Source organism: Pseudophryne corroboree, chromosome 1 (genome assembly GCF_028390025.1).
Source record: "Pseudophryne corroboree isolate aPseCor3 chromosome 1, aPseCor3.hap2, whole genome shotgun sequence".
In the NCBI taxonomy this organism is placed as follows: Eukaryota; Metazoa; Chordata; class Amphibia; order Anura; family Myobatrachidae; genus Pseudophryne; species Pseudophryne corroboree.
In genome coordinates, this window is record NC_086444.1 from 372,613,699 (window position 1) to 372,627,192 (window position 13,494).

General features: G+C 47.7%; 1 protein-coding gene across 9 annotated transcripts in view; it reads left to right on the forward strand.

The window, feature by feature from the left end:
- PISD (phosphatidylserine decarboxylase) overlaps positions 1-13,494 on the forward strand; it is a 112,465-nt gene that overhangs the window by 68,173 nt on the left and 30,798 nt on the right. For 8 of the 9 annotated variants that reach the window (XM_063913073.1, XM_063913078.1, XM_063913075.1 and 5 more), the window contains 3 exons: positions 392-530; positions 876-1,010; positions 1,283-1,443. In XM_063913073.1, the coding sequence (XP_063769143.1) occupies positions 392-530; positions 876-1,010; positions 1,283-1,443 (435 nt within the window). The remainder of the gene's footprint in view (positions 1-391; positions 531-875; positions 1,011-1,282; positions 1,444-13,494) is intronic. The other variant, XM_063913072.1, reaches the window with a different exon arrangement.

Consider the following 13,494-nt stretch of genomic DNA (forward strand, 5'->3'; position numbering starts at 1 on the left):
CTTTGAGTTCTCATTGGGGCCATACTGCAAACACAAAGTTTTTATTGCCAAGGTTCTGTACCATTAGTAATGTCTACTTCCCACTGCATGACTTACCTTAACATCAAACAACCAGTGTAATGTGTTCAGTCTATAGTAAGTTACTATACGAACAGTTTATTATCGCTGTTCACAGGCATAGATTGTTCATCAGTTTGCTATTACTGTGGAAAACTGTAATTTGGGGAGTTACTTAGGATCAGTGGGGCCCAGGTGTCTCCTGTTAACCACAATAGGTTAGCATGCAGTAAATGCAACACTTTCTCTGTTTATTTTCATTGTATGTTATATTTCAGCCCTGATTCAATATCTGCATTTATATAATTATAATCATCTCTTCTCTGTTCTTTAGATCAGCCCATCTGATGGAAAGATCTTGCACTTTGGCCGTGTGAAAAACTGTGAGGTGGAGCAGGTTAAAGGAGTAACCTATTCCCTAGAATCCTTCCTAGGACCGCAGACGTGGACTGACAGTGTGCCATTCAGTAAGAGTAAGCTCAGCATTTGTGTTAGTGACTGGTTCCTGCCACAGCTTTACACCCTTACGGTTTTTGATTTGCTTAAGGTGCATCTCACTGGTAAATCTATTACCACTTCTATCAGGTAGAGCCGCAGAACGGAACATTGAATAGTAAATGCAGCAGTGAGTACCGCTCTTTTCTATTTTGCAGACTCCATCTTTGTGTGATAGTGTTCATCAGTGCGGTAGATGAATGGTGTCGTTATCTGCTATTGAGTACAGTCTGAGCTCTATGCTCTTATTTTTAAACTTGTGCCCTGTGATTTGGCATCTCATGAAAGATTTACTTACTGGTGTATTTCTGTTTATATTCCAGCTTCATTCCAGGATCAGCTGGTAACACAGAAAGGAAATGAACTATATCACTGTGTCATTTACCTGGCTCCTGGGGACTATCACTGCTTTCACTCACCGACAGATTGGAATGTGTATCACAGACGGCACTTTCCAGGTACTGTACTTGCATTCGCGCTCCATTGATAACAATTAGGGACCCATTTATCGGAATCAGTATGAGATACTGATGGCAAGCGCTAGTAACAAATAGAAGCCCATTTATCAGAATCCGTATGAGATACCGATGGCGAGTGTTGGTAAGCCCCTTGTACTAGTAAAATGCTGAAATGTAAATATTTTCTGCTCCTATGAGATACCGATGGCGAGTGCTAGTAAGCCCCTTGTACTAGTAAAATGCTGAAATGTAAATATTTTCTGCTCCTATAGGGTCGCTCATGTCTGTGAATCCAGGAGTCGCTCGATGGATAAAAGAATTGTTCTGTTATAATGAGCGAGTTGTACTCACAGGGGGCTGGAAACATGGATTTTTCTCACTCACTGCAGTTGGAGCCACCAATGTTGGATCTATACGTATATATTTTGATAGGGTAAGTGTTTCCTTGAGATGTGACGTACAATTTAGGTATGGGATTCTTTAATCTGGCAATATTGCTGGTTTCTCTGACGTCCTAATGGATGCTGGGAACTCCGTAAGGACCATGGGGAATAGCGGGCTCCGAAGGAGGCTGGGCACTCTAGAAAGATCTTAGACTACCTGGTGTGCACTGGCTCCTCCCACTATGACCCTCCTCCAAGCCTCAGTTAGATTTCGTGCCCGGCCGAGGTTGGATGCACACTAGGGGCTCTCCTGAGCTCTTAGAAAGTAATAGTCTTAGATTTTTTTTATTTTCAGTGAGACCTGCTGGCAACAGGCTCACTGCAGCGAGGGACTAAGGGGAGAAGAAGCGAACTCGCCTGCTTGCAGCCGGATTGGGCTTCTTAGGCTACTGGACACCATTAGCTCCAGAGGGATCGACCGCAGGCCCAGCCTTGATGTTCGGTCCCGGAGCCGCGCCGCCGTCCCCCTTACAGAGCCAGAAGCAAGAAGATGGTCCGGAAAATCGGCGGCATGAAGACTCTGTCTTCACCAAGGCAGCGCACAGCACTGCAGCTGTGCGCCATTGCTCCTCTCACACACTTCACACTCCGGTCACTGAGGGTGCAGGGCGCTGGGGGGGGGGGGGCGCCCTGAGGCAGCAATAAAAACACCTTGGCTGGCTAAAATACCTCAATATATAGCCCCAGGGGCTATATATGAGGTAAATACCCCTGCCAGAATTCCATAAAAAGCGGGAGAATAGGCAGCGAAAAAGGGGCGGAGCCCATCTCCTCAGCACACTGGCGCCATTTTTCCCTCACAGCTCCTGCTGGAAGGAAGCTCCCTGGCTCTTCCCTGCAATCTACAGTACCAGTAAGAGGGAAAAGAGAGGGGGGGCATTAAATTTGGCAGTATATATATTTTATTGAAAAGCAGCTATTAGGGACATAACTCAGTTAGTCCCTGTATATATATAGCGCTCTGGTGTGTGCTGGCATACTCTTACTCTGTCCCCCCAAAGGGCTTTTTGTGGGTCCTGTCCTCTGTTTGAGCATTCCCTGTGTGTGTGGAGTGTGTCGGTACGGCTGTGTCGACATGTTTGAGGAGGATAATGATGTGGAGGGGGAGCAGATGCCTTTAGCAGGGATGTCACCCCCTGGGGGGCAGACACCTGAGTGGATGAGTTTATGGCAGGAAATGAGTGCACGTATAGACTCCTTACATAAAAAATTTGACGACATGCCGACTGTGGGACAGCCGAGTCTTCAGCTCGTGCCTGTCCAGGTGTCTCAAAAGTCATCAGGGGCTCTGAAACGCCCGCTATCTTAGATGGCACAAGTAGATGTCGACACGGATACTGACACCAGTGTCGACGACGATGAGTCAAATTTAATGCCCGTTAAGGCCATTCACTGCATGATTGAGGCAATGAAAGAGGTGTTAAATATTTCTGATTTACATCCAGGTACCACAAAAAAGGGTATTATGTTTGGGGAGAAAAAACTACCTGTAGTTTTTCTCCCGTCAGATGAATTAAATGAAGTGTGTGAAGAAGCGTGGGCTTCCCCTGATAAGAAATTGGTAATTCCTAAGAAGATACTAATGGCGTTCCCTTTCCCGCCAGAGGATAGGTTACGTTGGGAAACACCCCCTAGGGTGGATAAAGCGCTCACACGTTTGTCTAAAAAGGTGGCACTACCGTCCCAGGATACGGCCGCCCTTAAGGAGCCTGCTGATAGAAAGCAGGAGGCGATCCTGAAGTCTGTATATACACACTCAGGCATTATACTTAGACCAGCTATTGCGTCAGCATGGATGTGCAGTGCTGCCGCTGCGTGGTCAGATAAACTGTCAGAAAATATTGACACATTAGACAGAGACACGATTCTGCTAACAATTGACCATATCAAAGACTCCGTCTTATACATGAGAGATGCACAGAGGGAAATCTGCCGGCTGGCATCTAAAGTAAGTGCATTATCCATCTCTGCTAGGAGATGCTTATGGACTCGCCAGTGGACTGGAGATGCAGATTCCAAAAGGCACATGGAAGTTTTGCCTTATAAAGGGGAGGAATTATTTGGGGATGGTCTCTCCGACCTAGTTTCCACAGCAACGTCTGGGAAGTCAGCATTTTTACCCCATGTCCCCTCACAGCCTAAGAAGGCGCCATTTTATCAGGTTCAGTCCTTTCGGACCCAGAAAAACAAGCGGGGAAAAGGAGGGTCTTTTCTGTCTAGAGGCAGAGGTAGGGGAAAAAGGCTGCAGCAAACAGCAGGTTCCCAGGAACAAAAGTCCTCCCCCGCTTCCTCTTCCAAGTCCGCCGCATGACGGTGGGGCTCCACAGGCGGAGCCAGGTACGGTGGGGGCCCGCCTCATGAATTTCAGCGATCAGTGGGCTCGCTCACAGGTGGATCCCTGGATCCTTCAAATAGTATCTCAGGGATACAAGCTGGAATTCGAGGCGGCTCCACCCCACCGGTTCCTAAAATCTGCCTTGCCGATTGCTCCCTCAGACAGGGAGGCGGTGCTAGCAGCGATTCACAAGCTGTATTCCCAGCAGGTGATAATCGGGGTACCCCTACTTCAACAAGGCCGGGGTTACTATTCCACACTATTTGTGGTGCCGAAACCGGACGGTTCGGTGAGACCCATTTTAAATTTGAAATCCTTGAACACATACATAAAAAAAATTCAAGTTCAAGATGGAATCGCTCAGGGCGGTTATTGCAAGCCTGGACGAGGGGGATTACATGGTATCCCTGGACATCAAGGATGCTTACCTGCATGTCCTCATTTACCATCCTCACCAGGAGTACCTCAGATTTGTGGTACAGGATTGCCATTACCAATTCCAGACGCTGCCGTTTGGACTCTCCACGGCACCGAGGGTATTTACCAAGGTTATGGCGGAAATGATGATACTCCTTCGAAAAAAGGGAGTTTTAATTATCCCATACTTGGACGATCTCCTAATAAAGGCACGATCCAAGGAACAGTTGTTAGTGGGAGTAGCACTATCTCAGGAAGTGCTGCACCAGGACGGCTGGATTCTGAATATCCCAAAGTCACAGCTGGTCCCCACGACACGTCTAATGTTCCTGGGAATGATTCTGGACACAGTCCAGAAAAAAAGTGTTTCTCCCGGAGGAGAAAGCCAGGGAGTTGTCTTCTCTAGTCAGAGACCTCCTAAAACCAAAACAGGTATCGGTGCATCACTGCACGCGGGTCCTGGGAAAGATGGTAGCTTCTTACGAAGCAATTCCATTCGGCAGGTTCCATGCCAGAATTTTTCAGTGGGACCTGTTGGACAAGTGGTCCGGATCGCATCTTCAGATGCATCGCTTGATAACCCTGTCCCCAAGAACCAGGGTGTCTCTTCTGTGGTGGCTGCAGAGTGCTCATCTTCTGGAGGGCCGCAGATTCGGCATACAGGACTGGGTCCTGGTGACCACGGATGCCAGCCTACGAGGCTGGGGGGCAGTCACAAAGGGAAGAAACTTCCAAGGACTATGGTCAAGTCAGGAGACTGCCCTTCACATAAATATTCTGGAACTAAGGGCCATTTACAATGCCCTAAGTCAAGCAAAATCCCTGCTCCTACACCAGCCGGTGCTGATCCAGTCAGACAACATCACGGCAGTCGCCCATGTGAATCGACAGGGCGGCACAAGAAGCAGGATGGCAATGGCAGAAGCCACAAGAATTCTCCGATGGGCGGAGAATCATGTACTAGCACTGTCAGCAGTGTTCATCCCGGGAGTGGACAACTGGGAAGCAGACTTTCTCAGCAGGCACGACCTCCACCCGGGAGAGTGGGGACTTCATCCAGAAGTCTTCCAAATGATTGTAAATCAATGGGGTCGTCCACAGGTGGACATGATGGCGTCCCGCCTAAACAAAAAACTAGAGAGGTATTGCGCCAGGTCAAGAGACCCTCAGGCGATAGCTGTGGACGCTCTAGTGACACCGTGGGTGTACCGGTCAGTTTATGTGTTCCCTCCTCTACCTCTCATACCAAAGGTATTGAGAATAATAAGAAAGCGAGGAGTAAACACAATTCTCGTGGTTCCGGATTGGCCGAGAAGAGCGTGGTACCCGGAACTTCAAGAGATGATCTCAGAGGACCCGTGGTCTCTGCCGCTCAGACAAGACCTGCTACAGCAGGGGCCCTGTGTGTTCCAAGACTTACCGCGGCTGCGTTTGACGGCATGGCGGTTGAACACCGGATCCTGAAGGAAAAGGGCATTCCGGAGGAAGTCATTCCTACGCTTATTAAAGCCAGGAAAGAGGTCACAGCAACTCATTATCACCGCATATGGCGGAAGTATGTTGCATGGTGTGAGGCCGAAAAGGCCCCAACGGAGGAATTTCAACTAGGTCGATTTCTGCATTTCCTGCAAGCAGGAGTAAATATGGGCCTAAAACTGGGCTCCATTAAGGTACAGATCTCGGCTCTGTCGATTTTCTTTCAAAAAGAACTAGCTTCAGTACCTGAAGTTCAGACATTTGTTAAAGGAGTGCTGCATATTCAGCCCCCTGTGGCACCTTGGGATCTCAACGTGGTGTTGAGTTTCTTAAAATCACATTGGTTTGAACCACTAAAAACCGTGGATCTGAAATATCTCACGTGGAAGGTGGTTATGTTATTGGCCTTGGCTTCTGCCAGGTGAGTATCAGAATTGGCGGCTTTGTCCTGTAAAAGCCCTTATCTGATTTTCCATATGGATAGGGCAGAATTGAGGACTCGTCCCCAGTTTCTCCCAAAGGTGGTGTCAGCGTTTCACCTGAACCAGCCTATTGTGGTGCCTGCGGCTACTAGGGACTTGGAGGACTCCAAGTTGCTAGACGTTGTCAGGGCACTGAAAATATATGTTTCCAGAACGGCTAGAGTCAGAAAATCTGACTCGCTGTTTATCCTATATGCACCCAACAAGCTGGGTGCTCCTGCTTCTAAGCAGACTATTGCTCGTTGGATTTGTAATACAATTCAGCTTGCACATTCTGTGGCAGGCCTGCCACAGCCAAAATCTGTCAATGCCCATTCCACAAGGAAGGGGGGCTCATCTTGGGCGGCTGCCCGAGGGGTCTCGGCTTTACAACTTTGCCGAGCTGCTACTTGGTCAGGGGCAAACACATTTGCTAAATTCTATAAATTTGATACCCTGGCTGAGGAGGACCTGGAGTTCTCTCATTCGGTGTTGCAGAGTCATCCGCACTCTCCCGCCCGTTTGGGAGCTTTGGTATAATCCCCATGGTCCTTACGGAGTTCCCAGCATCCACTAGGACGTCAGAGAAAATAAGAATTTACTCACCGGTAATTCTATTTCTCGTAGTCCGTAGTGGATGCTGGGCGCCCATCCCAAGTGCGGTTTATCTGCAATACTTGTACATAGGTACTGTTAACTAAATCGGGTTATTGTTGAGCCATCTGTTGAGAGGCTCTGTTGTTTCATACTGTTAACTGGGTTTCATATCACGAGTTGTACGGTGTGATTGGTGTGGCTGGTATGAGTCTTACCCGGGATTCAAAATCCTTCCTTATTGTGTACGCTCGTCCGGGCACAGTATCCTAACTGAGGCTTGGAGGAGGGTCATAGTGGGAGGAGCCAGTGCACACCAGGTAGTCTAAGATCTTTCTAGAGTGCCCAGCCTCCTTCGGAGCCCGCTATTCCCCATGGTCCTTACGGAGTTCCCAGCATCCACTACGGACTACGAGAAATAGAATTACCGGTGAGTAAATTCTTATTTTTTGGGTTTTATTTAAATTTAGAATGAAAAGAGTATTTATTGCACAGTCACCATGAGAAATCTCCACTAAGCATGTAATAAAAACAATGTTAGGGGCTTAGCCTGTCAATCGGCATTTAACCCACCCCCAGACTCCCATTGACTGGCGTCACAACAGTCTGGGGGCGGGCTAAATGATGATTGACAGGCTGAGCAATGAGCTCAGTTCTGCGGCGGCGAATCTCGATGAAGGAAGCCAGGATATATGGTACACACAACTTCACATGTATGCCCAGAGGCTTTTTTATTTTTTTAGAGCTGTGTTTTTCTTTAATTTCTCTAGCATCCATAAGGGATATTGGAGGAAACTAGTACGATGGGGTATAGACGGGGTCCAAAGGAGCCAGTGCACTTTAAACTTTTTCAACTGGGTCTGTTGGCTCCTCCCCTCTATGCCCCCTCCCACAGGCAGTTTAGAAAAAGTGCTCTCAGGAGAGGATGCACATCTCTGCAGCTCCAGAGAGTTTTCTTCAATTTCTTTTAAATCTTATTTTCGGTATCCTGTTTGGGCATCAGCATACCTGCAGTGTGGGAGTTGGGAGGCGGGGGGGGGGGGGGGGGGGCGGTCACTGGCCTTACGAGTTGCAGAGCCGCTTCCCCGCTGCAGGACCACCGTCCTGAGGGGGGGGTTGTTCAGCGGAGCACTGCACGCCGCACACCTCTAATGCCTGAAGGTGACATCGGTGGGGAGTACAAACCGGGGTCCCGCTAGGGGGGGACCCCCGTTTCAAAGTGCGGCTGACCACGGACGGGCACGTCGTACGGGACCCTCCCATGGGAATCCCGCTTAGATCCCCCGTGTAGAACTGGCACAAATGGCTTGATTAGCACTTGTGTGATGTTTTAAGCTCAAAAGGAGACTTTTGCCAGTTAAAATCTATGTATGTAACTCCGGTGCCATAGGAGGGGGCGGAGCTACCTCAGAGCGGGACCTGAGACGTTTTGGTGCCTTCCTCTGCTTGCTGCAGCACACACAGCGCTTCCTGATCCTCAGACATGCTGGATATCTGGCACAGGGTGTAGCAAAGGGAGAGCCGCTTGTGTACGCTATCCTGACCCTATCTAGGACAATAATTGTTAGTGTTTGCTGAGTAATAGGGAGCTGACAGTCTCACTGGGGCTGTGTAGCTCAGGGTGTGCTGGTCTCCTCTCTTCTGTCTCCTCTCACATACAGTAGGGCAGGCTTGCATTAGAACTGTCTGTGTATGTTATTGTGCTTACTGTGAATATGGGTAAACACAAGCTGTGCAGTTTGTCACTAGATTCTCTCCCTTATCTAATGACTGTTTCCTGTGAACAATGCAGTCAATCTTCACAAATTAGTGAAAAGGTTGGGGGAGAGGATCCAGAGCCCCACTGGCTAGGGTCTCAAAAAACTATGATGTCAGCTATGTCATCCCAGCTCAATGCTAATGTGCAGAAAACTCCGCTACTACAACAAGCGGTTGCAGACTTAGCTGCTAGGGCAGATGCACAGATCCCCGCTCTCATGCATGTCCCCAGGAGTGTGGTTTACCTGCTATTCTATCTGATACAGATGATGTACAGGATGATGGGGATGTCCTGGACCCCGTTAGTGGGGATCCCGATGCTGCTCAGGGTATTGAACTCCTCATTTTGGATAAAAGGGATGTGTTACAGTTCCCTCTCGAGGACGCTGCATCACAGCAGTCGTTTTTCTTTGTACAAAACAAGCCTCCTGTCACTTTCTCTGATTCTACAGAGTTAGATGACTTATTCAAACAGGCCTGGAAAAATCCAGACAAAAAAATTCCAAGTGTCCAAAAAGTTTTTGCACACTTTCCCATTTGCCCCTGAAAGTAGAAAATTTTGGGAGGAACCCCCTGGGGTGGATGTCGTCTCAGTATCTCGCCTGTCTAAAAAGGCGGTGCTATCCGCCCTGGGCTCCTTTACCATGAAGGATCCAGGGGATAGGAAGACTGAGACTACCCTAAAATCTATATACACAGCAGCCGGTATATCGCAAAGACCGGTCATTGCGGTTTGCTGGATGACCCATGCTATTCATTCTTGGGCCACTCAAATTCAGCGGGCCTCTCGGTAGATATGCCTTTAGTTACTACGGTAACCCTCCTGAAGCACATTCAGGACACTACCTGTGTCCTCTGTGATTCGCTCAAGGAGATGGGGAACATTAATGCTCGGACTTCTGCCATGGCAGTGTCGGCGCTCAGGGCCTTGTGGTTGCGTCAGTGGATTGCAGACGCAGAATCCAAACGTAGTGTGGAATCCCTCCTCTTTTCGGGGGAATGGCTTTTTGGGGTCTAATTGGATACCCAAAGTTACGGCTAGGATATCCACGTTTCTCCCCCCTGGGGCCCCGCCGGCAAGACGCTCCTATCCGGGGCCGTCTGTCCAGTCCTTTTGGTCATACAGATTTTGAGCTAAGGCCAGAGGTGCCTCCAATGCGGCTAGAGGCACCAGAGGTAAGTCTGGAAAATCTGCAAGCACCAGTTCTCAGGAATAGTCCACTGATTCTGCTTCCACTAAGGCAGGGGTGGGGAACCTTTTTTGTATCAAGGGCCATTTGGATATTTATAAAATCCTTCGGGGCCATACAAAAATTATCAACATAAAAATGAGCCTGCCCCCAGTCAGTTATTATGCCCCAGTAGATATGCCCCCAGTCACTTGTTATGCCCAATTAGATATGCCCCCTAGTAGCGACGCTTACACACACACATTAAAAGAAAAAAAAAAAACCAACAATACACCAGCCCTGCTACTGCTTCCGGACTGTTGCTCTCTGCCTGGCCGCTCGCTCCTCAGAACTATGGGAGAAGTCACGACATCTCTCCCATAACAACGCACAGCAGCACGCGCACACTGCCAGAGCCGGAGCTCAGGAGTGAGCTCCTGCCTCCGGCTGCTGCTGAGGGTAAGAAGCTGGGCGCCCACTAGTAACAAAATCTCAGCGGGCGCCCGGCTAGGTGAGCCTGGCCGGGCCAAGTGGCTCTGCGGGCCTTATACGGCCCTCGGGCCTGATGTTCCCCACCCCTGCACTAAGGCCCCTCATCATGACTGTGCCCACCCACGTCGAAGGGATCTCGAGGTGGGAGCTCGACTGCGTCACTTCAGCCGCGTTTGGGAGACCTCATGCCAGGATGCCTGGGCCAGAGATCTCGTTTCTCAGGGCTACAGGCTGAAGTTCGACAGTACTCCTCCCCCCCCCCCCCCCCCCTCAACGATTTTTAAAATCAAGCTTACCAGCTTTGGAGGATATGCAAGTTACGTTGCAACAGGCAATCTGAAAGTTGGTTCAGTCACACGTCATTGTTCCAGTACCACTACTGCAACACGGCACGGGGTTTTACTCAAACCTGTTTGTTGTGTAGAAACCGGACAGTTCGGTCAGACCCATTATGAATCTCAAATCCTTGAATTCTTACTTGAAGGTGTTCAAGATGGTGTCCCTGCGAGCAGTAATTGCATGCCTGGAAGAACGGGAATTTATGGTCTCCTTGGATATCAAGGATGCCTATCTCCATATTCCAATTTGGCTGCCTAATCAGGCGTACTTGCGGTTTGCTCTCCTGGACAATCATTTTCAATTCCAGGCACTACCCTTCGGTCTGTCCACAGCCCCGAGGGTATTCAGAAAGGTGATGGCAGAGATGTTCCAACTCCAGGTCCAGGGGGGTCAATGTGGTCACTTATCTGGACGATATTCTGATAAAGGCATGATCCAGGGAGCTTTTGTTGCTCCATATCAACCGCACCATCCATCTTCTTTCGGACCATTGCAGAAGTCCCACCTGGAGCCAACTCAGAGGCTCCTGTTCCTGGGGATGTTGCTGGATACTGTGATACCCAGAAGGTGTTTCTACCAGAGGACAAGGCGAAAACACTTCAGGAGATGGTCCACATGGTGCTCTGGCTTACTCGAGTGTCCATCCATCTTTGCATAAGATTGCTGGGTAAAATGGTTGCCTCATACGAGGCGATCCAGTACAGGAGGTTCCATGCCAGAACATTTCAATTGGATCTCTTGAGCAAGTGGTCCAGATTGCATCTCCCAGATGCACCAGATGATTCAGCTGTCACCATGGGCCAGGATTTCCCTCCTATGGTAGCTACAGTCCTCCAATCTCATGGAGGGCTGGAGTTTCGGAATTCAGGATTGGACCTTCCTCATGATGGATGCAAGTCTACGGGGATGGGGAGCCGTCACACAAGGGGCGCAGTTCCAGGGCAGGTGGTCAGCCCACGAGGCCCTCCTTCCGATCAACATTCTGGAACTTTGGGCGATCTACAGTGCTCTGCTTCAGGCCTCTCCTCTGCTCAAAGATCACGCAATCCAGGTACAGTCTGACAACGCCACGGCAGTGGTGTATATCAATCGTCAAGGAGGGACAAAAAGCAGAGACTGCATGCGATAGGTGTCAAAGATACCCCTCTGGGTGGAAAGAAATGCAAGAGCAATGTCAGCAATCTTCATTCCGGGTGTGGACAACTGGGAGGCGGACTTCCTGAGTCGTCGTCATCTCCACCTGGGGGAGTGGGTGCTCCACTATCTGGTGTTCCAGCAGATCATCGACCGGTGGGGTTGCCCACAAATAGACATGGTGGCTTCTCATCTCAACAAGAAACTTCCCTGATATTGCTTATGGACCATTTTAGGGGAAGAGCCACAATCCTGAGTTGTTCAGTGTTAATGCATGTGGTCACATCAGACCAGCACAGCATGCAAGCATATCCTAACACAGACTGTGAGGAGTTTGTGTAAATATTGCACATAGATAATAGCTCATACTTACCTAATAGTAAGAGCTCATGTGATTTAATAGTATTTCTCAGACGTGATTTTGAATATTTTCTGCAGGATACTATATATAATAGACAGACAAGGGAGTTTACCAGTGACAGCCTAATAAAATGTACAGAAACCTGCAGCCCTAGTGGCAACTGTTGCAATGTTTGTGACAATATTATAAAAACCATGTATTGTTGCAACTTTTGGAATAGTAATTGAGCAGCCACAAGAGAGATACAAATTAACCATTTTTTGACAAGTTAAATCAGCAAAATATACTGGCTGGGGGAAATCCTGTGTAACAAACACACACAGTAGACAGCCCACATTTATAAAAATTTATATGATGTAATTGTATCTCGGACTAATAAACGACCTTTTCAGGTTGCCATTCTTAAAGGAATATAGGTAATTTGCAATTTCAGGGATAATTGTCACAAAGTTTGTGGATTGCATCATTATAATCACGGATTGCTGCAATTTTTTAAGATAGCAACAGAGCAATCATACACTAGAGCCATACATGAGCCACAATTGCTGAATTCTGTGTAATAACTCCTTATTCAATGTCTCGTAAATAAAACTACAAATAAATCCTTCTAATTTTAAAGGATAAAGTCTTATGGGGGATATATTCTTCCCAACACTTTTTCCCAAACAGAAATCTCTTAGTTTGGGCCTGGATTGTCCAATATAGAGTCTATGAATCAAACAGTCAAAAATGTGATGAATTTCTTATCTGGTCTCCTCCCGAAAGTTTCAAACACTGGAAAAATCCTTGTAATAAGTCGTCCCCACCATTTGTAGTTTCTATCAAGGTCCTCAATCAAGGTACATGTAAGACAAATAATGGGGAATCATAGTGCAGACTTATACAAATTTATTCTTACAGTGATATTTTTCCAAATAAAATGCGTACCCAAAATGACCTTATATATACCAACGCGTTTCAACCACTATGGTCTTTGACAAAGACCATAGTGGTTGAAACGCGTTGGTGCTGTCTGCTGCCCAGGATTTGGTGAAGGTACAGCTCAATAGGGGGGGCTTCATAAATACCCCTGTATGCTATTTACTGTGCCTTCCTGGAAGGTCATTTTGGGTACGCATTTTATTTGGAAAAATATCACTGTAAGAATAAATTTGTATAAGTCTGCACTATGATTCCCCATTATTTGTCTTACATGTACCTTGATTGAGGACCTTGATAGAAACTACAAATGGTGGGGACGACTTATTACAAGGATTTTTCCAGTGTTTGAAACTTTCGGGAGGAGACCAGATAAGAAATTCATCACATTTTTGACTGTTTGATTCATAGACTCTATATTGGACAATCCAGGCCCAAACTAAGAGATTTCTGTTTGGGAAAAAGTGTTGGGAAGAATATATCCCCCATAAGACTTTATCCTTTAAAATTAGAAGGATTTATTTGTAGTTTTATTTACGAGACATTGAATAAGGAGTGTCATATACTTTCTTCAGTGCGCAGGAACT